The sequence below is a fragment of the Pituophis catenifer genome, unplaced genomic scaffold, assembly GCF_029215685.1.
Source record: "Pituophis catenifer annectens isolate HBS135680 unplaced genomic scaffold, rPitCat1.0.hap2 SCAF_6, whole genome shotgun sequence".
NCBI lineage: Eukaryota > Metazoa > Chordata > Lepidosauria > Squamata > Colubridae > Pituophis > Pituophis catenifer.
The window spans coordinates 3259272-3286615 of NW_027256886.1; the positions used below are offsets into that span (position 1 = coordinate 3259272).

The window sequence follows — 27344 nt, forward strand, 5'->3', positions numbered from 1 at the left end:
TATTTATTTATTTATTTATTTATTATTTATTTTTTTATTTATTTTTATTTTTTATTATTTTTTATTATTTTATATTTATTTTTATTTATTATTTATTTATTTATTTATTTATTATTTATTTATTTATTATTTAAATTTTTATACCGCCCTTCTCCCGAGGGACTCAGAGCGGTGCACAGCCCCAATAAAACACGTATATCCATAAAGTTTAAAAACAGTTTAAAACATATTAAATAATTTGGCCCTATATTAAAAAAAGAACTAAAACACCCATTCAAATTCGTTATTTAAACCAGCCTTGGGGGGGGATTGTAGGCCTGTTCAAGGTCTGAGGAGAGATCTGAGTCAGCCATTGGTCTAATCCGGTTGGACAACTTCAAGTCCAGTCAGGAAATGAAATTTTATATTTTTAGATATAACTCAGGTTAACTGTCATACTAACAGATGGTTGAAAATACCCAAGTATTTTATCTCAAAACCATTTTTTTTTTAAAAAATTGCCAGGTAGCCTATGCTCCTTCTCATGAAATGAGAAAAAAATTTCCTACATGAAGATGCAGCCCTCCAGAAATCCAGCAAGTTAAATTCTTTACCTTGGGGATGAGAAAATTACCCATATAGACGTCCTTCACACATTCTCTTGGTAAACCAAATAATAAGATATATTTGCTTCGTATAATCTCGTGAATCACAGCATTGGTATAGGGCACTTTCTTTCGGTCTTGATAACAGATTGATTGAGAGGAACCCAAAACTTCTTTTATTTCTTTGTGGACTTTATCTGAGGAAAGGAGTAAGAAAGGTAGTTTTACTGAATGGCTTGCGATTTGTCTTGGAAAATTAATGAGGCAAATATTGGAAATGTTTCCATCTGGAAAAAAAAAACACCTTTGATTGCTGTTTGAAAAACACTAATTGTAAATAATTTGCATGAAAATTGCAGTGAAACAAATTAAAATAATTTTTTTTTGGTGTGTGTGTTCTGTCCTTTAATAGAAAGGAAATCACAAATGTTGCAAGAATGTCAGTTTGTATCAGATACATCAATATGAAAAATAATTATAACAAAATTAAGATAGCAGGATTTGACAGGAAAAATGAAATAAACAATTGCTGGTTATAGATAAAGGCAAAAAAACCTGGAGCAAGTAAATTAATTTTGTGATGTCAGCAGAATATTTACTATTTATTTATGTACTGTATGAATTTATGTAAACAATTTGTATGGCTTTCCATCTCAAGAAATTTAATACAAGAAATTGTAGGCAAAAAACAACAGATGAAATCAACTAACTAAACAGAAATGGATTGATTGCTGGCTTATGTGCCATCAAGCTGATGGTGACTGTTAATGCACAGATTTTATTCATGATGATGTTGCCCCAACCTGGTGCATTAGCTCTTCCAATGGTACACCCATCACCACTGTAACTGAGTCCATTCACTTTACTGCTAGTCTTCCTCTTCTCTTTCCTTCCATCTTTCTCAGCATTAGACCATCTCCAAAGAGCTAGATCTTTGCATATTGTGTATAATAATTAAAACCTGGTCATTTGGGCCTCGAGAAAGAATGCTGGCTTGATTTGTTCAATCATCCATTTGTTTGTTTTCTTGGCTGTCCATGATATTCAAGAGTCTTTATTTATTTATTTATTTATTATTTCAATTTGTATACTGCCCTACTCCCGAAGGACTCAGGGCGGTGAACAGCCATAGAATAAAACATATGAATACAAAATTTAAAATAAAGTAAAATGAATTAAATAATTTGGCTGAAAATTTAAAACCCCAATAATTTAAGACCAAATTTAAAATTTCCATTTAAAAAGGGGAAAAACTTAGGTCAGGCCAGCTTGATGAAATGAATTGGTCTTCTCCAACACCAAAGTTCAAAAACAGCAATACTGATGTGTGGTCAGCATAGTTCAGGTTATTGATATTCAATAACCTCCAATTTTAAAACCATGTCCCACATCTTCCAACCTGAGTTCCCTTAATATATATTCTGCATATAGGCTGAATAGATAAATAAAGATTGTATAGACTTGTCTCATTCATTTGTCAGCCTGGAGAGCATTATCCTCCGTCTATGATATGTTTTCCTGACCTGTAGGTTGTGCATAAGGTCAATGAAATATTCTGGGATTCTGATTTTTCTAAGCACATACTGGCTTTCCCCCCCCCCTCAATTATCCAATATGCTTCAACAATACTGACTTGTGTTTCTAAGCTTTTTCTTTTTTAAATAATAATTGTAATTAAGGCTTAAAGGTAAAGATAAAGGTTCCTCTCGCACATATGTGCTAGGCAATCCCGACTCTAGGGGGCGGTGCTCATCTCCATTTCAAAGCTGAAGAGCCAACACTGTCTGAAAACGTCTCCGTGGTCATGTGGCTGGCATGACTAAATGCCAAAGGCGTACGGAACGCTGTTACCTTCCCACCAAAGGTGGTCCCTATTTTTCCACTTGCATTTTTTACGTGCTTTCGAACTGCTAGGTTGGCAGAAACTGGGACAAGTCACGGGAGCTCACCCCGTTACGTGGCACTAGGGATTCAAACCACTGAACTGCTGACTTTTCGATCGACAAGCTCAGCCTCTTAGCCACTGAGCCACTGTGTCCCAATTAAGGCTTACACTCAGGGGTGGGTTCTACTTTTTACTACCGGTTCGCAATGGGGCCACACTTCTGCGCAGAAGCATCCTGATGATGTTGGGGTTGGTGGCCGGAGCCTCCCGCCGGTTTTACTACCAGTTCTATAGAACCGGTCCGAACCGGGGGCAAGAGCCTTGGTAATACAGGGGTTTAAGGCACCCTGTTATTAAAAGCTGGTTATTAAGACCAGCTGCCTGCAATTACTGCAGGGTTCGAATCTCGCCAAGGCTCAAGGTTGACTCAGCCTTCCATCCTTTCTAAGGTAGGTGAAATGAGGACCCAGTTTGTGGGGGCAATAAGCTGACTTTGTATAAAATATACAAAAGGATGAAGGCTATTGCTGAGCACATTGTAAGCCGCCCTGAGTCTTCGGAGAAGGGCGGCATATAAATCAAATTAAAAAAAACAAAAACCCACCATTGCTTACACTTACAAAAATAAAAACCTGATACAAACTAAGATTTTTTTTTTAAAAAAAATAAAAAGTGCAGAGAAAAAAATAAAAAGAATGAAAGGGCTGCCAGCCAGGCTTGCTCAAATGTTTCTGCAGCCTGCTGAAGTATTTCAGCTACCCACCATGGAGAGAGGGGAGACCCTTCAGCAGGCTACAAGATTGAAGCTGAAATCGTTTGGCAGATGGCACTTTCACTTCATGCCCTTAATGAACCAGGAGATAACAACCACAACTGGCAGTGCCAGGATTGTGGCCATTGAACAAAATAGTCATATAGGCATCTTGCTTAATACTGCTTTGCATGATGACTGTGATTTTGGTCCCATTTGTGGTTCTAAGCCGCGAATTTCCTGAATTAGAAAGCAACTTTCTCGCCAAGAAAGCGAGTCTCGCCAAGGCTCAAGGTTGACTCAGCCTTCCATCCTTTCTAAAGTAGGTAAATTGAGGACCCAGTTGTGGGGGCAATAAACTGACTTTGTATAAATATACAAAAGAATGAAGGCTATTGCTTAGCACTATTGCTTAGCTATTGCTTAGCGCATTGTAAGCTGCCCTGAGTCTCCGGAGAAGGGCGGCATATAAATCAAATTAAAAAAAAAAAAAACTTAGTATGACAAGTATTCTAATCTATAACAGTAATCTCATTTTACTGTCACAATGCTGTAATTGATCTCACCTTGGACATCCAGATGATTCGCCATTAGCAGCAATGCCCATTTAATTGAAGATGAAGTTGTGTCTGTCCCAGCAATAAAGAGGTCAAAAATGCATTGAATCAAATTGTCTTCATTATAGGTAGAATTGGGATGATCCTTGCTCTGCATTTAACATGATGAAATGGCATTTATAAACATCTTTCTTTTATTGCTCATACTTTCCAAATTTTACTTCTCTAAAATGTTTAAGATTGAACCTCCTTAAATCTAATGTCCATGAATGACGATATTCTAGTTTCCTTTTGGATATCAAATATGCATATTAGTTCTTCTCCTTTCGCTTGCTTCTTGTTTAACCTGTTAGCAAGCCAAACTGGACAAGTCTTCCTATTGCATAATTGCTAACAAGATTCCAGGGCCTTGGAGAAGAAACTTGGTAAAAGGTTTAATTGTAAATAAGGCAATGGGAAATATGGGAACATGAACTGTCAACAGATCTACACATGACATCCTCAGTCATACATAGGAAGGGTGATTTGTGGAATCTGCAGCTGAGCCATGGTGGCGCAGTGGTTAGAGAAGTGGTGGGTTGCTGTAGTTTGTGCAAACTGGTAGTGGTGGTGATGGGAGGCTCCGCCCACCCATCCAAACATCATCAAAAATGCTCTGCACATGCACAGAAGTGAGCGCACGCACCTGCGCGCTCCCATTTGAAACAGATAGCACCGGGATTTGAATCCCACTACTGGGTTAGAGTGCAGTACTGCAGACTACTTCTGCTGATCACCAGCTGCCAGCAGTTTGGCTTGCTAACAGGTTAAACAAGAAGCAAGCGAAAGGAGAAGAACTAATATGCATATTTGATATCATGCATGCTGTATACTTTGAAGAAAGAAAACCGAAAATATATTCTAAGAAACATTTTATTATAAAGAAATAAAACAAACTTACTAACTACATTTTACTGGCAGCTTTATCGCACAGACGGATAAAGGAAAAAGATCAGGAAGTTTCTTCCTTAAGCTTGAACATGCGCAGTAGCTCAAAGTTTTCACAAGACAGTCTTATCTCTGTTACTACAGAGACGTGATAAAATTCTCTGGCAGGCTGCCATAAGTCTTAGGATGGAAGCTCGGCTGACAAAACACATAACGCAGTGACAGAGTCAACCTTGAGCCTAGTGAGATTCGAACTGCCAAACTGAAGGCTATTGCTTAATGCATTGTAAGCTGCCCTGAGTCTCCGGAGAAGGGCGGCACATAAATTGAACAAACAAACAAACAAACAAACAAACAAACAAACAAACAAATAAATATGCGGACTCTGTAAACTTCTTAGAGAGAGTTGTAAAGCACTATGAAACGGTATATACCCTGTTTTCCCGAAAATAAGACACCCCCTGATAATAAGACCAATCAGGCTTTTGAGTGCATGTGCTGAAATAAGCCCCCCCTGAAAATAAGGCCTCCCCAAAAATATTTAAACGCATGCTCAGCCGGTCCGTGCCATTTCCTTTGGTTTCTTTCACACACCACAAAATAATAAGACCTCCCCAAAAATAAGGCCAAACGCTTATTTCAGGGTTCAAAAAAAAGTATAAGACAGGGTCTTATTTTCAGGGAAACATGGTAAATCTAAGTGCTATTGCTATTGCTATTGAAGTGGGGAGAGGAGTTAAGAAACTGGTTAGTCTGGAATCCCTTAATGGGAGGAAATGATGGAAAACTGACCCCCCCCTGAGGTGCTTATCTGGTTGTTCTGTAGAGAGTGCAGTTAGTCTGGTGAGATTCTTGTAAATAGGTGAATAGCAATAAACATACGAGACCGCCTTTTGCCACCGATAGCCTCCCATCGACCGATATGCTCCCACAGAGAAGGACTCCTCAGGGTGCCGTCAGTCAAACAATGTCGACTGGCGACCCCCAGGGGGAGACCCTTCTCTGTGGGGGCACGTGCCCTCTGGAATGAGCTGCCCCCTGGAAATTCATAGGATCCCTGACCTTCGCACCTTTCGCCGCGCCCTCAAAACGCTATTGTTTCACTAAGCAGGGCCTAAATGCTATTTTAATGGGTGGTTTTTATTTTAGCTCTTTCGGCCAATTATTATTTAATATTTTTAAATTGTCTTTTAATTTTCATATAGTTGTGGGTTTTATTTTTGGCTGTACACCGCCCTGAGTCCTTCGGGAGAAGGGCGGTATAAAAATTTAATAAATTTAATAAATACAGTCAGGTCTAGAAATATTGGGACATTGACACAATTCTAACATCTTTGACTCTATACACCACCACAATGGAGTTGGAATGAAACAAACACAATGTGCGTTAACTGCAGACTGTCAGCTTTAATTTGAGGGTATGTACATCCAACTCAGGTGAACGGTGTAGGACTTACAGCAGTTTGTATATGTGCCTCCCACTTGTTAAGGGACCAAAAGTAATGGGACAATTGGCTTCTCAGCTGTTCCATGGCCAGGTGTGTGATATTCCCTCATTACCCCAATTACAATGTGCAGATAAAAGGCCCAGAGTTCATTTCAAGTGTGCTATTTGCATTTGGAATCTGTTGCTGTCAACTCTCAAGATGAGATCCAAAGAGCTGTCACTATCAGTGAAGCAAGCCATCATTAGGCTGAAGAAACAAAACAAACCCATCAGAGAGATAGCAAGAACATTAGGCATGGCCAAAACAACTGTTTGAAACATTCTCAAAAAGAAGGAATGCACCGGTGAGCTCAGCAACACCAAAAGACCTGGGAGACCATGGAAAACAAGTGTGGTGGATGACCGAAGAATTCTTTCTCTGGTGAAGAAAACACCCTTCACAACAGTTGGCCAGATCAAGAACACTCTCCAGGAGGTAGGTGTATGTGTGTCAAAGTCAACAATCAAGAGAAGACTTCAGCAGAGTGAATACAGAGGGTTCACCACAAGATGTAAACCATTGGTGAGCTTCAAAACAGGAAGGCCAGATTAGAGTTTGCCAAACAACATCTAACAAAGCCTTCACAGTTCTGAACAAGATCCTATGGACAGATGAGACCAAGATCAACTTGTACCAGAGTGATGGGAAGAGAAGAGTATGGAGAAGGAAAGGAATTGCTCATGATCCTAAGCATACCACCTCATCAGTGAAGCATGGTGGTGGTAGTGTCATGGCGTGGGCATGTATGGCTGCCAATGGAACCGGTTCTCTTGTATTTATTGATAATGTGACTGCTGACAAAAGCAACAGGATGAATTCTGAAGTGTTTTGGGCAATATTATCTGCTCACATTCAGCCAAATGCTGCAGAACTCATTGGACGGAACTTCACAGTGCAGATGGACAATGACCGAAAGCATACTGCAAAAGCAACCAAAGAGTTTTTGAAGGAACAGAAGTGGAATGTTATGCAATGGCCAAGTCAATCACCTGACCTGAATCCCATTGAGCATGCATTTCACTTGCTGAAGACAAAACTGAAGGGAAAATGCCCCAAGAACAAGCAGGAACTGAAGACAGTTGTAGTAGAGGCCTGGCAGAGCATCACCAGGGATGAAACCCAGCGTCTGGTGATGTCTATGCGTTCCAGACTTCAGGCTGTGATTGACTGCAAAGGATTTGCAACCAAGTATTAAGAAGGGAAAGTTTGATTTATGATTATTATTCTATCCCATTACTTTTGGTCCCTTAACAAGTGGGAGGCACATATGCAAACTGCTGTAAGTTCTACACCGTTCACCTGAGTTGGATGTACATACCCTCAAATTAAAGCTGACAGTCTGCAGTTAACGCACATTGTGTTTGTTTCATTCCAACTCCATTGTGGTGGTGTATAGAGCCAAAGATGTTAGAATTGTGTCGATGTCCCAATATTTCTGGACCTGACTATAAATAAATAAATAAATAAATAAATAAATAAATAAATAAATAAATAAATAAATAAATATTGCTCTGATCAATTATCAGTGTCATTCTAGTTTCTTGCACCCCGCTGGTGCAATGATTTCCCAGTCAATCAATGTTCCCATATAATGTAAATACTTACTTTTTCCATTTGAAACAAATAGAAATCAATAAAATCCTGTGGCTCATGCAGATTCTGATTCTCCTTATGCTGTTTAACCTGCTTCTTCACAAATGAGATAATTCTCTTACATGCAGATTTGACAGTCTGGTGAGGACCTGGCAGATATTTCATGATATATGGGAAAACTTCATAGAGCTACAGGAAAGACAAAGCAAATCTAGTTACAACAGGGAGCTGTTTCAAACAGAAAGTGAGCCAACTCCTATGGATTAGCACTTCAACCCTATTTCCCTGAATCTAACTACATGAAATTTTGCCTTTCGGTAGATCTAGTCAATCCACAAGAGACTGGATCCGCTCCAGTCCGGCTTCAGACCTGGGTACAGCACGGAAACGGCATTGGTCGCGTTGGTGGATGATCTCTGGAGGGCCCGGGATAGGGGTTATTCCTCTATCCTGGTCCTATTAGACCTCTCAGCGGCTTTTGATACCATCGACCATGGTATCATGTTGCGCCGGCTGGAGGGACTGGGAGTGGGGGGCACCGTTCTGCGGTGGTTCTCCTCCTATCTCTCCGACCGGTCGCAATCTGTGTTGACAGGGGGGCAGCGGTCGACCCCAAGGCGCCTTGTTTGTGGGGTGCCGCAAGGGTCGGTCCTCTCGCCCCTCCTGTTCAACATTTATGTGAAGCCCCTGGGTGAGATCATCCGTGGTTTTGGGGTGGAGTTCCATCAGTACGCTGATGATACTCAGCTGTACATTTCCACCCCAGACCATCCCAATGATGCCTTGGAAGTGATGTCCCAGTGCCTGGAGGCCGTGCGGGTCTGGATGGGGAGAAACAGGCTTCGACTCAACCCTTCCAAGACTGAGTGGCTGTGGCTGCCGGCATCCCGGTATAGCCAGCTGACGCCATCGCTGGTTATTGGGGGCGAATCATTGGCCCCCACGGAGAGGGCCCGCAACTTGGGTGTTCTCCTGGATGCGCGGCTGTCTTTAGAAGGGCATATGACAGCCGTGGCCAGGGGGGCTTTTTGTCAGGTTCGCCTGATACGCCAGTTGCGCCCCTTTCTGGACCGGGACTCCCTACGCACGGTCACTCAAGCACTCGTCACTTCTCGTCTGGACTATTGTAACGCTCTCTACATGGGGCTCCCCTTGGGGTACACCCGGAGGCTCCAACTGGTGCAGAATGCGGCTGCGTGGGGGATTATGGGAGCGACGGGGCGCTCCCATGTGACTCCTCTCCTGCGCGAGCTGCATTGGCTTCCAGTGGACTTCCGGGTGCGCTTCAAGGTGTTGGTGATCACCTTTAAAGCGCTCCATGGCTTAGGGCCAGGGTACTTACGGGACCGCCTTCTGCCACCAATAGCCTCCCACCGGCCGGTTCGCTCCCACAGAGAGGGCCTCCTCAGGGTGCCGTCGGCCAGACAATGCCGGCTGACGACCCCCAGGAGGAGAGCCTTCTCTGTGGTGGCACCTACCCTATGGAACAATCTACCCCCAGAGATACGAGTGATCTCCGACCTCCGGATTTTTCGTCGGGCCCTAAAAACTTATTTTTTTCAGCTAGCCGGTCTGTCCTGATTTTAGGGTTAGTTTTAAAAATTTTAATATTTATTTTAATTGACAAGTTTTAAATTTATGGGCCAAATTTATAAATTATTTTAACTTTATTTTTTAACTGTGATGTTTGTATAGATGTTTTTTATCTGGCTGTTCACCTCCCTGAGTCCGAAAGGAGAAGGGCAGTATAGAAATTCGAATAAATAAATAAATAAATAAATAAATAAATAAATAAATAAATAAATAAATCTATTGTCTTCTTTCTGAACAACAGATTTTCACACTCATCAGTTATGTAAATATATATATGTGTACATACACAGAATTTCTACACCTGCCTCTCTATGTATGTTGAAATTACACAACTCAAAATTTCAGTTCTAACACATTTGGATGGCATCTCCCTGGAGAAAATATTGCCACCTGGACAATAGTTTCTTCTGTCAACAATCCTCATGGTGATACATTCTTTCTTATTCTCTCCTTTAATCCAAAACATCCAACTTTTAGCTTAAAGATTAACTAATTTGATAGCGTACAACATTAATATTGCATTGAAATTCAAAAAGGAATAAGCAAATGTGATTTTAAAAATGTGAATTTTTGTTAATATGGTAAATTTTGAATTCACTGATTAAGCTGGGAAGAGAAAAGTCAGAACAGCAGCAAATGTATTAGTACTCACACCATGAGATACGGTGGCTGCAAATTTTAAGGTAACCCTGATTGCTTCCATCAACTCGGAGAAATCTTTGTCCTCAATGGGAAACCTATATCCAAAAGCTGCAGCACAGATAACGTTGCAGATTGAATTTGTGATGGGTATTGCTGGATCAAACGCATGACCTGAAAATGAAAGGATCTCTATAAATTTTCACATCTATCCTGTAAATACCAGAAGAGATATAAATGATTAATTATATAAGTATGTATAAATATGTGACAAGTAGAATATTATATTAGTGATGAATTGATATTATGGATTGGTTAAGGATCAAATAGAAGAAATAACACATATATAGAAGAAGAAAGAAACCTTGGAAGATAACACTGAGAAGTCACAGGGAAGAGATAACTGATGTATTAAATGTTTGCCTGTCTAAAAAATAATAAAAAAAAAACTTTAAAAAAGAATCCTGTAAATACCAAAAATGGGATGTTCTGATTGCGCTTGCTTGAAATTATTATTATTATTATTATTATTAATTAAATTTCTATACCGCCCTTCTCCAAATAGGACTCAGGGCGGTGCACAGCCAAGATAAAAACAAAGCATACAAAATTTAAGAACAGTATTAAAATAATTAAATATTTTGGCCGAAATTAAGATAACCCAATTTAAAATCAATTTAAAATTTAACTCAGGCCAGCCCAGCTTGTTGAAATAAATAGGTTTTCAGGGCCCGACGAAAAATCCGGAGGTCTGTTATTATACGTAACTCTGGGGGAAGGTTGTTCCAGAGGGTGGGCGCCGTCACAGAGAAGGCTCTCCCCCTGGGGGTCGCCAGCCGACATTGTCTGGCGGACGGCACCCTGAGGAGGCCCACTCTGTGCGAGCGTACTGGCCGGTGGGAGGCTATTGGTGGCAGAAGGTGGTCTCGTAAATAAACAAAAGAACTTGGAATTATTATTTACTGTCTATTATATAGCCTAACTGTATAATAGACAATAAATATTATATAGCCTGTTGAGAATGCAACTTTATTACATTGTGGCATAACTAGCAAATTTGGAAAAAATTTTTTGAATAATATCTCAATAAACTTCTGTTTTGGTTTATCTATTACTGGTATATGCTTGAAGAAGAAGGAGTGATATATCTTAAAAACAGAATGAGAGTTAATTTGTTTTGGTCACATTGATGGTAAGCTGCATGTGAACTGTATGCATTTGGTCAGGAAAGAATCTTAAAAATAAAATATTTGAAGCCTCTATAAAATACAATTCTAGATGAAAAACAATAATTTTTCTGGACAAAAGGACATTTGAAATAAGAAAATGTGTTCTAGACTATACCAGACATCACAAAACTCTCATTTTTAAAATGTTGGAGTCTCATCCAACACGCTTTCTGTCTTTGTATACACATATAAATATTATGGAGAGATTAGCATAACACTTATAAATTGGGCTGAATAATGTATGTTTCAGCATGTTGCATGAAACATAAGGTTTATTGTATGTTTGAGTGGTATGTGACTTCTTTTTCTTTCAGAGGAGAAACCTTTGACAATTACTGTTACATTTTTGCAGGTTCTTGCAACCAACAGTTTCAAAAATCTTGCAGGATTGAATAAATATGACAATATACTGCAATTTCTTTAAAATCTTATGTCATATGTTTCCCTCTCCCTCCCCGCTCCCCCGAGTCCTTTGACAGGCCTTCTTATATCTTTTGCAACCAATAATTTCAGAAATTTTACAACATTTCATGGCTTTATTAGTTGTCAAAATATTACATTAAATCTCAGAAGAACTTCCACTGATGGAAACCATTTCTTTCCTCAAAAATATCAGTCTATAAAACAGGAATGTTGGAAGCAATGGTGGGTTTCTCCTGGTTCGGCCCAGTTTGGCCATGTCGGTAGCGGTGACGATATGATGTCACCGAACCGGTTCTGCCCCCTGCCCCCGCCCACCTCCCGGGTTATTCTTACCTTTTATTTGGCCCCACCCCCAATCTATTGCTGCCTCCTGAGTCCCAGCTGATGGCTAGAGGGAAAAAAACTGTTTAAACTCTTGCAGTGGGGCTTCAAAGGGCCACCCTACAGCTGATCAGTGTTAAAAGAAAACAAATGAGTAGACCGGTGCCTGCAAAAATAAATGGGTAGACCCAGTGGTGGGATTCTACTTCGGTAGAACCGGTTGTTAAGTAGTTAAGTAGTTAAACAGTTCGGAGAACAGGTTGTTAAAAGAAATCTCCTTTTGTTTTTTTCCACTTTACAGAATTACAACATTTGATGTTGTTTCCTAGCCTAATCTTTATTACAGAAACTGCCTCTCCGGCAGTATGCCTAGATTTACTGTCACTTCCAGTTCCAGAGGCTATTTTTTTACTTGACTTTCTTAAAGGGGAAGGGTTGTTTTAAACTTTTTATACCGCTGTTGGGAGGAAATACTCCCCTATTGGAGTTCTTCCAGCCAGGGTGCAATCATCAGCACTTTGAAGAAATAATTGAATCCTTTTGTGCATATGGACTACTCAGAAGGCTGAAAAAGTTATTTTTGACTGGTCCTCACACTTTTGACCAGTCCTCGAACTTACGACTGTCCTCACATTTTACGTTTTTTGCCCTATCTTGTCACCATGGTGAAGAGAAGCAGTTGTGAAATGAGTGACATGGTTGTTAAGAATGCTGCACTGGCATAAATATGAGGATGGTCATAAGTGTGAGGACCAGTCAAAAGTGCGAGGACCTGTCAGAAATGACTTTTTTCAGCCCTCTGAGTAGTCCCTATACATATAGCCATGGCCACCCGGTCACATGACCAGCTAGCCACGCCCACCCAGTCACATGACCTCCAAACCATGCCCACAAAATAAGCCACGCCCACAGAACCGGTAGTAAAAATTTTTTAGAACCCACCCCTGGTTGGAAGGCGTAGTGACACAATAGAAAGGGCTGAGCATAGTCATAAACGAACAGTGACAGAACATTGGAAGAGTTTTGCAGATGAGATTCAAACCACCATCACCTCAAATGATCACTTACCCTTTGTATTTGTAATGAATTCCACCAGCTGCTGAGCTTCCGCTTGGATTTGAGTTTCCAAACCCTTTCTCCCTAGTCCCAGCTTCCTCATAGTAACAACACCAAAGCGCCTTTGCTGTATCCAGACATGACCACTTGAGAAGGCGATACCTGAAGCCACCAAAGAACAATCAGAAATCATTGCTCACTAAAATTAATAGGAAGGTATTAAGGTTGATAGTCTAAAAAATACTTTAAATCAAACCCAGTTTGTTGGCCATATTGGTTTTGAGTGGTACTATATAACAAGGGGAATGGGACGCAGTCGCTCAGTGGCTGAGACACTGAGCTTGTCGATCGAAAGGTCGGCAGTTCAGCGGTTCGAGTCCCTAGTGCCGCGTAATGGGGTGAGCTCCCGTTACTTGTCCTAGTTTCTGCCAACCTAGCAGTTTGAAACCACGTAAAAAATGCAAGTAGAAAAATAGGGACCACCTTTGGTGGGAAGGTAACAGCGTTCCGTGCACCTTTGGTGTTTAGTCTTGCTGGCCACATGACCACGGAGACGTCTTCGGATAGGGCTGGCTCTTTGGTTTTGAAACGGAGATGAGCATTGCCCACTAGAGTCGGGAACAACTAGCACATATGTGCGAGGGGAACTTTTACCTTTACCTTATATAACAAGGGTGAACACAATGATGTTCTACGTCTTTGACCATGGCTTACCTCTGTTTTTGGTAATAGCTGAAAGAAAAGGTGTGGGTGGACGATCAACAAACGCTTGCGAATTGTCAATCAATCCTTCTTTCACAGCTTTGTATCCCGAGAGGATTACAGCATGTTGATTCCCTATCCACAGAGAATAAATGTTTCCATATTGCTTTGCTAGCTGCAGTTTGGAAAAAAGAGAAATGCTTTATATTATTCTAACAAAGTTTCAGCTTAAAAGAAACTTTCTTCCTTTCCTTCCTTTCCTTCTCTTACATCAAAGCTTGGGAAACTTCAGTCCATGGCCAAGTGTGACTCCCAACAATTGATGCTGGATTTTGAAACAAGCTAGAGAGACTACAACTTAAGAGTTTAGAAACACACATTACGAGGGACTACTGAATATTGATTGAATTTCAAATGGATGGAAAAAAATAAAAATAAACGTCTTTTGAGAGGTGGCGGTTTCTATTGTGATGATAAACTTAGTGCTGTTTTAAGAGAGGAAGTTAAATTCAGGAGGGAAGCATTCTTATTGGTTGGAGAAGTTGGCTACACCGAGCTATATGATGCACAGACCATTTTTTCAAGCACAAAGGGTCCTAAACTATCCATGACTGTATTGTGCTTAGCACAATACAATCAATGAATTGGAAGAGATTTGGAGACCTTCATTCAACTCTAGTAATAATTTTGTGGAAAGCATTTGCAGCTCAGAAGAAACACAAGCTTGGCATGAGCTACTTCAGTAGACACAGCATGTAAGAAGAACTTCAAGGACAAGGTCTTGCAAAGCCATAACAGTAAAAGCAATGCCCCTCTAGTACAGTATATGGTTTTGATATCTCAGTTACTTTGTTATCACCATGCTGGTATGAATCTTTCATGCAAAACTGTTGCAAATGGTCGCAATCTCAGCTCTGGCGTCAGCTCCTTGCGTCGGGCGCCCAGCTGGCGTTTGGCTTCCGCGGCTTTTATGGCTTCCTCCATAGCAGGGGAAGGAGAGTAGAGGGTCTCAACAGGCCTATCTAACTTTACATTCCAACTTTTGACCCATGTGGCTTCAGACAAAGGATACCCTTTCCAATGTACTAAGTATTGCAGCGACCCCTATATAGCGACCCATATATATATATAAAGAATGGTTGCAGGAACTGGGTATGTCTAGTTTAATGAAAAGAAGGACTAGGAGAAACATGATAGCACTCTTCCAATATCTCAGGGGCTGCCACAAAGAAGAGGGAGTCAAGCTATTCCCCAAAGCACCTGAGGGCAGGACAAGAAGCAATGGTTGGAAACTGATCAAGGAGAGAAGCAATTTAGAACTAAGGAGAAATTTCCTGACAGTGAGAACAATGAATCAGTGGAACTACTTGCCTCCAGAAGTTGTGAATGCTCCAACACTGGAAGTTTTTAAGAAGATGTTGGATAATCATTTGTCTGAAATGGTGTAGGGTTTCCTGCCTAGGAAGGGGGTTCAAGGTCCCTTCCAACTTTGTTATTCTAATTTCTATAGCCTAGAATCTAAAATCTTCTTGACTTCATAATGAGTTTCTCCTTGTACAACTATAGGAGGATGAGGTGGTTGGGTTTGAGGTCTTAGACTATTTATTTATTTATTTATTTATTTATTTATTTATTTATTTATTTATTTATTGCGATTTATATGCCGCCTTTCTCCCTAGGGACTCAAGGCGGCTTACAAAATGACAACATCAATACAAATCACAATACAATACCAAATTAAAATCTGTAACCCAATTAAAAAACGATTTAAAATTATACCAGTGTACCCCCAAACGGATCAGTTTAATTGGCGGAAGAGCCACGTCTTCAGCTCGCGACGGAAGGAAAGAAGGTCGGGGGCTGTCCTGAGCTCAGTGGGCAATCCATTCCAGAGGGTCGGGGCTCCCACAGAGAACGCCCTCCCCCTGGGGGTCGTCAGCCGACATTGTTTGGCCGACGGCACCCTGAGGAGGCCGACTCTGTGAGAGCGCACAGGACAATGGGAGAACGGCTGGAGATGGTCCTGCAAGTACCCCGGGCCTAAGCCATGAAGGGCTTTATAGGTGAGCACCAGCACCTTGAAACGTATCTGGAGTGCCACCGGTAGCCACTGCAGCTCACGCAGGAGAGGTGTTACACGGGAGTATCTATACGCCCCTGTAACTACCCGCGCGGCTGCATTTTGGACTAGCTGAAGCTTCCGGACACATCCCAAGGGCAGCCCCATGTAGAGGGTGCTACAGTAGTCCAACCTACTGTACCAGACTAGACCCAACGGTGGGTTTCAGCAGGCTGCAATGGAACACAGGATGCACTTTCCCTAGAATGCGGGGGAGGCTGACACTGCACATGTGTTATTGTGTGATATTGAGGACTTCTGGATAGAACCTGCAAAAATGTCCCATTCTTTGAGACAACATGCAGCCATGCGGCCGCGCGGGTACTTATGGGGGCGACATGGCACTCCCACGTGACACCTCTCCTGCGTGAGCTGCATTGGCTTCCAGTGGTCTTCCGAGTGCGTTTCAAGGTGTTGGTTCTCATCTTTAAAGCGCTCCATGGCTTAGGACCTGGTTACTTACGAGACCACCTTCTGCCTCCGATAACCTCCCACCGGCCAACACGCTCCCACAGAGGGCCTCTCTGTCAGGCAATGTCGGCTGGCGACCCCCCAGGGAAGAGCCTTCTCTGTGGGGGCACCCGCCTTCTGGAATGAGCTGCCCCCAGGGATACGACTGATCCCGGACCTCCGGACCTTCCGCCGGGCCCTGAAGACTTTTTTATTTCAGCAAGCCGGGCTGGGTTAAAAATCTTTTAATTGGGGAATTTTATGGGTAAGGGGTTTTAAATTGGAGAAGCCAAAGATAATTTAATTTTGTTTTAATTGTATTTTAATATTTGTATTGTGTGTTTTTAATTTTGGCTGTTCACCGCCTCAAGTCCTTCGGGAGAGGGGGCGGTATAAAAATTAATTAAATAAATAAATAAATAAATAAATAAATAAATAAATAAATAAATAAATAAATGGCTCTAATTTGAACAAAGAACTCTTTTGGATGAAAATTTTCTGGCATACATTTGGAAAATCAACAGTGAGTGGTAAAAATAAATTTCCAGCTTGACTATGAAAAGACAGTCATAAACATCGTAAATATCTTTATATAGACCCTTCTCTTTACTTCAACACTCCTGGAAACACATCTGGGGGAAACAGATTTTTTTTTCTCTGCAATGTCTCTCAGACTTTTTAGTTCTCTGCTTAAATAGATTTGCCGCGTTCTTCTCTGTTATTGTCCCACCAATGTCAGAAAAAGGGGTTCAGGCAAAACTTTGGTCAATAAGGTAATGTATGTGGCAGGGGTGGGTTCTACTTACCTTGACTACCGGTCCACAGTGGGGCCGCGCACGCTTGCTTGCTTTGCTCACGCGTGCGCACGCTCTTCTGCACATGTGCAGAAGCGTTTTGATGACATCGGGGTTGGTGGGCGGAGCCTCCCGCCGGTTTTACTACCAGTTCTATAGAACTGGTGCGAACCGGGGGCAAACCACCACTGGTGTGTGGCTTGAGGCTCTGTTAATATTTGTGTATATACGTCTTTTTTAATTCTATGGTAGTTGTTCTCCGCTGCCTTGAGTGACACTTTTTGGCTGAAAAGTTGTGGTGCATGTTATCAATAAAATTAAAAAAAAAAAGAACTGACAAGGCTATGAATATAATATTAAGCAGAAGTTTAGAAATGCACCATTCATTGTGCTGGATAATAAGATTGTCCTTCTATACGAAAGTGTACCTATTTTCCGAGATCTTTTCAGTCTCTCTCTCTCTCTCCCTGTCTCTTTCTCTCTTTCTCACATCCATCTGAGTCCTTCGGGAGTAGGGCGGTATACAAATATGATAAATAAAATAAATAAATAAATAAATAAATAAATCTAGCAATAAAGTGTTAGTCAGTTCGATAATGAAATGTCTGCAGACAAACAATCAATCTCACACAACTACCTATAGTCTCTTCTATTTGACCTTTTGGGAGCTCTCCAACAAATTAGAACCAGCATAGAATATAATTAAAAAGATGCCAAGAAATAGCTCATCAAAGACAAAAAATAGATGGGAATGACTTCTTTGCATATCGGATCAGGGGTCCTCAATTCTGCAAACCAGTACAAATCTGCGACCTTTTGGGAACCGCACGGGAAACTCCATTTGTGCAAGTGGCAAGTGCATGTGTGAAATCATCTCCTCCCCCACCCCCATCACTGCTGGACAGGTTGGGGAACACTGTATTGCCTAATCCTATCTTTCCTATCATAATTCTCTTATGTACCAAGAAAAACACATTGCATAAGTCAATTTCAAGATGTAGTTCCCTGCAAACAATTTCTCTGACTATTTATAACCTGAGGTGAAGATGTCATTTTGCAATGTCATTTTAGAGAGCAGCCCAATTAATTAACAAAGCCATTTAAAAAGCTGTTTCTAAAACAGATAATTGCAATGCAACTTTAAAATAGTTTCTGGGTATGATAAAAGCAATGATGAGCTGAGTCACATATATAAGCTGTATTTATACAACATGTTTAACTAGTTCAAGTAAACCCATAAAAGATTCATTGATGAAAAAACATATGATAGCTGCAAAAAGTTCTTGCCCGAGAACTTTTTTTTTTTTTAATTTGATTTATATGCCGCCCTTCTCCAGAGACTCAGGGCGGCTTACAATGCGTTAAGCAATAGCCTTCATATTTTTGTATATTTATACAAAGTTGAGAATTTTATGCCCCAGGGCCGACATAGTGACACCCAATTTAGTCCATCTGTGATGTAAGTCAGAATCTGGAGGCTGAGCCAACTCAAGATGCTATGTACAAGCAGTGGAGGGTATGTTGACATGCATTAAGGTGGTGGCCTAACATGATGTACTCCATGCTGGCAATGTTGTAGCTCCAATTTATACTTCTGGTTTCTGTAGGATCACCACTTCAGATTGGCCCCCGATCTCTTCATTACCCCCCAGTCTTTTGGGAGTTGCAAAAATGCTCAAAACTCTGGCTTCCAGAGCTTGTATACTTTCTTTTTTAATGGATTGGTCAGCTGGTCAAGACAGAGAGAGTGAGGCCATGAAATTCATCAGTCCATGCCTGACTTAACAGAAATAATTGAAAATGCAACAGAATGGGTTTAGCTCTACTGTTTCAGCACAGACTTGTTATGGAGACACAATAATGACTGACAGAGGTCATTGAAAGATTTAGGGCATCATGTTAAATCAGATATAGGAGGAGAACTGTGTGAATATGGCAATGAGGCTGCTCAGGAGAGCAGAAATTAAGCCTCACAAAGAAAAATTGGATTAATTCGATATGTTTAGGATTGAGAGGACTGAGAGCAGGGGTGAAATCCAGCAGGTTCTGACAGGTTCTGGAGAACCAGTAGAGGAGATTTTGTGTAGTTCGGAGAACCGGCAAATACCACCTCTGACTGGGCCCAGAGTGGGGAGGGAATGGAGATTTTGCAATATCCTTCCCCCAGGAGTGGGGAGGGAATGGAGATTTTGCAATATCCTTCCCCCAGGAGTGGGGAAGGAATGGAGATTTTGCAGTATCCTTCCCCTGCCACGCCCACCAAGCCACGCCCACAGAACCGGTAGTAAAAAAATTTGAATTTCACCACTGACTGAGAGGTTAAAAAAGGGACACCCTCAAATTCGGGAAAATTTGGACTTTGACTGGGTAGATTCAGGAGGGAAGATGGAGGCAAGTCTTGAGAATATTACCTGGGAAGAGTTTGATTCTGTGACTCCAGAAAACGTGGACAAGATACTGGGCAGACTGAGCGCGGCCACATGTTTATTGGACCCGTGTCCCTCCTGGCTGGTGCTGGCCTCTCGGGAGGTTACACGAGGCTGGCTCCAGGGGATTATAAATGCTTCCTTGAGGGAGGGTGCCTTCCCCGCCGCCTTGAAAGAGGCGGTGGTGAAGCCTCTCCTCAAGAAGCCTTCCCTGGACCCAGCAGTGTTGGCTAATTACCGTCCAGTCTCCAACCTTCGCTTCATTGCGAAGGTTGTTGAGAGTGTGGTAGTGCGACAGCTTCCTCAGTACTTGGATGAATTGGCTTATCTAGATCCGTTCCAGTGGGGCTTCAGGCCTGGATACAGCATGGAAACGGCATTGGTCGCATTGGTAGATGATCTCTGGAAGGCCCGGGACAGGGGTTGCTCCTCTATCCTGGTCCTATTAGACCTCTCAGTGGCTTTTGATACCATCGACCATGGTATCATGCTGCACCGGTTGGAAGAGCTAGGGTTGGGGGGCACCGTGTTGCAGTGGTTCTCCTCCTTTCTCTCTGATCGGTCACAGTCCGTGTTGACAGGGGGGCAGAGGTTGACCCCGAGGCCCCTTGTATGTGGGGTGCCACAGGGATCGGTTCTCTCGCTCCTTCTGTTCAACATTTATGTGAAGCCGCTGGGTGAGATCATCTGTGGTTTTGGGGTGAAGTATCATCAGTATGCTGATGATTCTCAGCTGTACATCTCCACCCCGGACCACCCCAATGATGCCCTTGAAGTGAAGTCCCGGTGCCTGGAGGCTGTACGGATCTGGATGAGGAGGAATAGACTCAGGCTCAACCCATCCAAGACCGAGTGGATGTGGTTTCCGACGTCCCAATATAGTCAGTTGGTGCCATCACTGACTATTGGGGACGAGTCATTGCCCCCCACGGAGAGGGTTCGCATCTTAGGCGTCCTCTTGGACTCACGGCTGTCTTTAGAAGAGCACTTGACGGCTGTGGCCGGGAGGTCTTTTTATCAGGTTCACCTGATTCGCCATTTGCGTCCCTTTCTGGATCGGGACTCGTTAAATACAGTCACTCATGCCCTCGTCACTTCATGCCTGGACTACTGTAATGCTCTCTACATGGGGCTCCCCTTGAGGAGCACCCGGAGGCTCCAGCTGGTCCAGAATGCGGCCGCGCGGGTAGTTATGGGAGCAGCATGGCGCTCCCATGTGGCTCCCCTCCTGCGTGAGCTGCACTGGCTTCCGGTGGTCTTCCGGGTGCGCTTCAAGGTCTTGGTTACCACCTTTAGAGCGCTCCATGGCTTAGGACCGGAGTACTTACGAGACCGCCTTCTGCCACCAATAGCCTCTCACCGCCCAGTACGCTCCCAGAGAGAGGGGCTTCTCAGGGTGCCGTCAGCCAAACAGTGTCGACTGGCGGCCCCCAGGGGGAGAGCCTTTTCTGTGAGGGCACCCAGCATCTGGAACGAGTTCCCCCAGAGATACAGAAGATCCCGGATCTGCGCACTTTCCGCCGTGCCCTCAAAACATTCCTGTTTCAGCAGGCCGGCCTGGCCTAACTTTCCCTTTATATTGCTTTTGATTTTGTTTTAAACTGGGATGTTTTGAATTATCTAGGACCAGAGTGTTTAGTATATTTTAATTGGTTTTTTAACGTTTGTATTACATGTATTTTTATCTTTCGCTGTTCACTGCCCTGAGTCCCTCGGGAATAGGGCGGTATATACATTTAATAAATAAATAAATCAATGAATCAATAAATCAATCAAGCTTGGTTCTTGATTATTACAATCCTGAGGTTTTCTGGCAACAGTGTGGATGTGATTTGTCATTACATTGCTCTGGGCTAAAAAAAATTAAAAAGTTATAACCTGACTGTTTGCTTACATAAGTACCCTACATCCCAGAACATGCCAGGAGTCTTAATACATTGAAGTTGATCTTAAATTAATCCCTGTCCTGGATTTGTGCCACATATGAAATAACTAAATAATGGCTTGAGCAACATATTAAACCACAAAGTGCAATCAGGATGTAGGCAGGAGGCCTCTGATCGACCCAGAGAAGTATGTTGTGCTGTTTCCAAGTAATCTGCAAAGGGAGCCTAACATAGAACATGTTGCAATAATCCAGGTGGATGCTTTAATCACTGTGATTTGTGGCATCTTTTCAAAGCTGCCCAAGTCAGGAAAACCAATTTATTTGTTTAAGTATAGCTGCCAATCGTATAACCATGACCTAGGTAACACACAGAAGTTTAAAGCCAACAAAACATCATACAGCAATAGAAACCTAAAATAGTAATGATGATCATAATGCATAACATAGGCCTGGGCCTAAAAATTCCATTAATAAACCAGTTAGGCCTTAGGGCATGATAAAAGAATTTGGAAAGCCTGTTAATGCTCCTTTCTAGCCAAGTTGTGTTGAGTCTCCTTCTCATGTGTTCTACTTTCTCAGGACTTGGATATCCCTTCTGAGATGTCCTTCCCAGTTTTTCAATCAAATCCGTATTCCATCACAGGCTAAAGTGTCGCACCAACTGCGTCATAATTAGCTCATCACCCAAAACTGGGCAAGGACTCACTGGCCACAACTTCCATCCATAAACCATGAAACTAAGGAAGACCCCCCCCAAGTTGCTACTTCTTTCTTTGGGGAGGGGGAGAAGCATCCCATTTTTGAGAGTTATTTACAATGGTCCCTTCTGTATAAACAGAAATTCAAATTTATTTGACCACAAATGTTGATTTTTCAATCCCAGTACAGAAATAGCCTCCAAACACTGGTTCAAAATTTACACAGCATAACTGGATTGTGCCAGGTTAGACAGACGTAGCCGAGTATCTGCTAAGGAGATAGATTTCCTCTTCAGAGGGAAATCATTGAATCCTTCAGGATTGTGCAAATGAGGACCCCCCCCAAGTCAATCTCTTTCCCCCCATTGTTCTGATTATTTCTTCCTCCAACTAGTACTGATTACTCAGGTAAGAGAAAAATGATTGGAATATCATGCCCCTAACAAAATAAGGGTGGTGCATAGATCACAATGCAGGTCATTGACCACAGGAACCAATGCACTCTTTTGACTTCATCATAATCCAGAGGCCAAAAGAATTCTCACGTTCTTCAACCCCAAACTTTGCTTCCGGCATTATATCAGATTGTGTCTACAAGGAGTCACTGTTACAGGAACTTGCTAAACAATGAAGTGTTGCATTAATTGGGCTCATCAATTAGATGATAGTTCTTCCATCCTGGCATTCCCTAAGAAGGAATTGGCAACTTTGAAGAAGGATGGTCAGCTTCTGGTGCAATAAGGATAGAAAAATATGCATATGTCATTCTGTCTAACCATTACAGTATAGACTTAGATATTATACATATTTGAATAAATGCTTAATTTGTTTTTCATTTCTCTTCATCCATATTCTATAGGCCCCTCTTCTCTTGCTTAATCTCATGGAGTTTCTCAGTACACCAAGATACTCCCTGGGATTAGCCAACAGCAAGAGGCTACTCAAGAGAAACCATGCTGAGACCCTTGGCCAATTCCCCTTTACAGGCATCAACCAATGATATAATAGCTATATTGGAAAATTCCCAGGGGTGAAATCCAGCAGGTTCTGACAGGTTCTGGAGAACCAGTAGCGGAAATTTTGATCAGTTCGGAAAACTGGTAGCAGAAATTTTGAGTAGTTCGGGGAACTGGCAAATACCACCTCTGGCTGGCTCCAGAGTAGGGTGGGAATGGAGATTTTGTAATATCCTCCCCCAGGAGTGGGGTGGGAATGGAGATTTTGCAGTATCCATCCCCTGCCATGTCCACCAAGCCACCCCAACCAAGCCACCCCCACAGAACCAGTAGTAAAAAAATTCAGATTTCACCACTGAAAATTCCCCTAGATAATCATGGTGGCTTACAATAATATTAAATAATAAATAAAACATACCAAATTTTACAAAGTCACTGTGTATTCCAACCCGGAATGGGACAACTTGCCATGGCCAACTTTTTGGAAGACAATTCACCGCAGCCAACTTGCTGCAGGACAACTAGCTCGACAGGAGAATTCAACAAATACAAAAGTTAAATTAATTTCAACAGAACCATGGATAATAATAAAGTTAAAAAGTCAATCCAGAAATACAAAAGTTACAATAATTTCAACACAAACGTTGTCAGCAATAATAAAGGAACTGAATGAAATGATTAATACAGTGTTGAATTGCCCCACGGTGAAGTAGCTATGGTGACTTAGCCTCAGCAAGTTGGTCATGGCGAATTGTCCTAGATCCATCCCAACCACTGCATTGTAACATCAGATAAACTTTTAAAGATTTGCTGGCTCACTTCTATCCTAGCCCTGGGCAACTCTTGACTAATAGACTAAGAGAGAGCTCATCATTTGTAATTGTTCCAGAGAAGACAGAAGATTTCGTAAGTCTAGAAGGGGGGAAACATACTGTGAAGAAAGATAACAGTTCAATTTCTAGTGTTGGAAAATATAAATAATGCATCATATTCAACTACTCCATGTGTAATAAGAGATAATGGTCCTTTGCTTGTATTCTGAGGACATCTGTGTTTGGGGTACACATAGGTTTTCCATGTTATTTGTATATGTATGTGAGATAGCATAGAATTACCAATGGCTCTAGGTTAACTTATTATATATACACCCAGATAGATTTATTTTATTTTATTTATTTTATTTATTCAATTTATATACCGCCCTTCTCCTAGTGGACTCAGGGCGGTGCACAGCCAAAACTAAAATACATAACAATACAAAATTTAAAATTAATTAAAAGAATTATATACTTTGGCCCGAATTAAAACAGTGCGAATTAAAACCCATTAAAAAATTAAAACTAAACAATTAATAACCATTAAAAACTAAAAACTAAAAAAAAAAAAAAACTAAAAAAAACTAAAAAAAAAACTAAAAAAAATTGTTCTTTCTATTTGAGCATTGAGGAGATAACATGTTTTTGTACATTATACCATAAGAAAAGAGGGTTATTACTGAGCTGACAAAGGAGGAGAAAACTGGTGATGTAAATAAAACTTATCTGGAAAGAAGGAGAAGCAATGACGGTGCTTTAGGTGGCAGACAGTATGGCCTCTAAAGAAAATTGGCTTTGGTCTGTTGATATTCCTGGGACTGGTTAAGACAAAACTTGTGAGTTGATTGGGAAGCGAGAATCCATAGATCCACATGGGACAAATGTATCCTATCCTATTCCTGGGAAGCCAGGAAACATCCAGCCAATCAGAGAAAGCAACTTGCAGCCCAAAGGGGGAAAAAAAGGCCAGCTGATGCAATTATGCTCTTTATTTATTGTATGGCTGTGAAAGTTGAACCATAAGAAAGGCTGAGCGCCAAAGAATTGAGGCCTTTGAACGATGGTGCTGGAGAAGACTCCTTCGAGTCCCTTGGACTGCAAGGTGATCAAACCTGGCTCCTTACGGGACCGCCTACTACCACAAACAGCCTCCCACCGGCCGGTACGCTCTCATAGAGAGGGGCTCCTCTGGGTGCTGTCAGCCAAACAATGTCGACTGGCGGCCCCTGGGGGGGGCCTTCTCTGTGGGGGCACCTACTATCTGGAACGAGCTCCCCCCGGAGATACGGAGGATCCCGGATCTGCGCACTTTCCACCGTGCTTTGAAGACACTCCTATTCCAGCAGGCCGGCCTGGCCTAATTTTTTCCCCTTCTTTTAAATTTTTAAACTCAAATTTTAATTCGTTTTAAATTATTGGGAGTTTTAAATTGTCTCGGGCAAAAATTATTTAATTGGGTTTTAATCATGTTTTAACTTTTGTATTTATGTGTTTTATTTCATTGCCTGTTCACTGCCCTGAGTCCTTTGGGAGTAGGGCGGTATACAAATTTAATAAAATGAAAAAATGAAAAAAAAATGAAAACCTAGAGGAGATCAACCCTGACTGCTCTTTCGAAGGCCAGATCCTGAAGATGAAACTCAAATCCTTTGGCCACCGATTGAGAAGGAAGGACTCCCTGGAAAAGAGCTTAATGCTGGGAATGATGGAGGGCAAAAGAAGAAGGGGACGGCAGAGAACGAGGTGACTGGATGGAGTCACTGAAGCAGTCGGCGTGATCTTAAATGGACTCCAGGGGATGGTAGAGGACAGGAAGGCCTGGAGGAACGTTGTCCATGGGGTCGCAATGGGTTGGACATGACTTCGCAACTAACAACAACAAACTAGGAATTCAGAATAGAAATACAAACTAGTCAGATTTAGCCAATGTTCTGGACTGCATACATGAAAAGTTAGGCTTTATCAGAAAAAGGAATCCTTGTTTTGCTTGTTGAAAAAGAATATTGCTTCATAATTGTTGGCAATTATATTACTTGTTGGTTCAATGTTAATGGAGAAGAGAGAGAGAAAAGAATTTGGCTTGTTTAGTTCAGATGACTTGATGGAAGCATTGTCTGGAACGAAAACTTGTTTTGCTTTGCTAGGTTAATGCAATTGCAAACAACAACAACAACAATCCCCAAGAAATCAGGGCCTTGAGCCTGGTGAGATTTGAACTTGCAGTAATTGCAAGCAGCTGGGGTTACTTAACAGCACTTTAGTCTGCTGCGCCACCAAGGTTGCTGCATTTTGAATAAAAACCTATAAACCCGAAAGCCCTCATGAGTGTGTACCAGTGGTGGGTTGCTTCCGGTTCGCACCGGTTCGCAAGACCAGCCCAGTCGCTGCTCACTTACCCCGCCCATCTCATCAGAGACTTTTTTTTTTTACTTTTAAAAGCATTTTTTCTACAACCCTTTCAGCCGAAAAAATGCTTTTAAAAGTTTTTTTAAGAAAGCCTCTGATGATCGCGCGGCTCAGCTGGGATCGTCAGAGGCTTTTAAAAGCATTTTTTTCTACAACCTCTTCGGCTGAAGAAGTTGTAGGAAAAAAAAATGCCAGCTGAGTTGCCTGATCGTCAGAGGCTTTTAAAAGCATATTTTTCCTGCAACCTCTTAAGGTTGTAGAAAAAATGCTTTTAAAAGTAAAAAAAAAAAAAAAATTGGCCACGCCCACCCAGCCACTTTATCTCCCTACCAAGCCACGCCCACAAAATAAGCCATGCCCACAGAACTGGTAGTAAAAATTTTTAGAACCCACCCCTGGTGTTTACGTGTGTGTCTGTATGTGCCCTTCACCTGAGAGGAGTTATTTTGTGTGCCCACAGTCCATGAAGTGGGAACTGGAGGTAGGCGCTACCATCCTTGCTGAACTGGAAACCATTGGAAATAGTCCCCCCCCTCCAGGGATGAGTTCTACTTATCTTTACTACCAGTTCGCAATGGGATCGCATGCGCAGATCGCTTCTGATGACGTCAGGGTCAGAGGGCGGAGCCTCCTGCCGGTTTTACTACCAGTTCTATAGAACCGGTCCGAACCAGGGGCAACCCACCACTGCCTCCCTACCTGGGGGCTCAGAGTCCAATTGGTTTGTGTATGTCATGTTTTAGCTATTTATCAGTTTGCTTAATTATTTTTTTACTTTCAAACTGAGATTTTCAGTTGGTTTCTTTGGATGGATATTGAGAAATTATTTGGCTGGTTCTCTTCGTTGTACTTATTTGTTAATTACCTAGAACGGTAAGGTACAGGAGTATATCATATTTTGTAAATTGGTTGAGCAAACGGATTTAGTATGTAGCTCATGAAGTTCAGATTCCACTTTTGCCCATTCTCTATAAGAGTTGAGATCTGTGCACTAAAATATCAAGTTGGCAGATTTTTTTTTTTAAAAAAAGGTATTACTCTTAAT

The 27344-nt window shown here is 41.8% G+C and overlaps 1 protein-coding gene across 1 annotated transcript in view; it reads right to left on the minus strand.

The window, feature by feature from the left end:
* The window catches only part of LOC139318072 (cytochrome P450 2J2-like), a 42679-nt gene that overhangs the window by 5253 nt on the left and 10082 nt on the right, over positions 1-27344 (minus strand). The window contains exons 2-7 of the mRNA XM_070945322.1: positions 13760-13922; positions 13058-13207; positions 10030-10190; positions 7797-7973; positions 3787-3928; positions 594-781 (exon numbers count right to left, since the gene is read on the minus strand). Coding sequence (XP_070801423.1) covers positions 594-781; positions 3787-3928; positions 7797-7973; positions 10030-10190; positions 13058-13207; positions 13760-13922 — 981 coding nt within the window. The remainder of the gene's footprint in view (positions 1-593; positions 782-3786; positions 3929-7796; positions 7974-10029; positions 10191-13057; positions 13208-13759; positions 13923-27344) is intronic.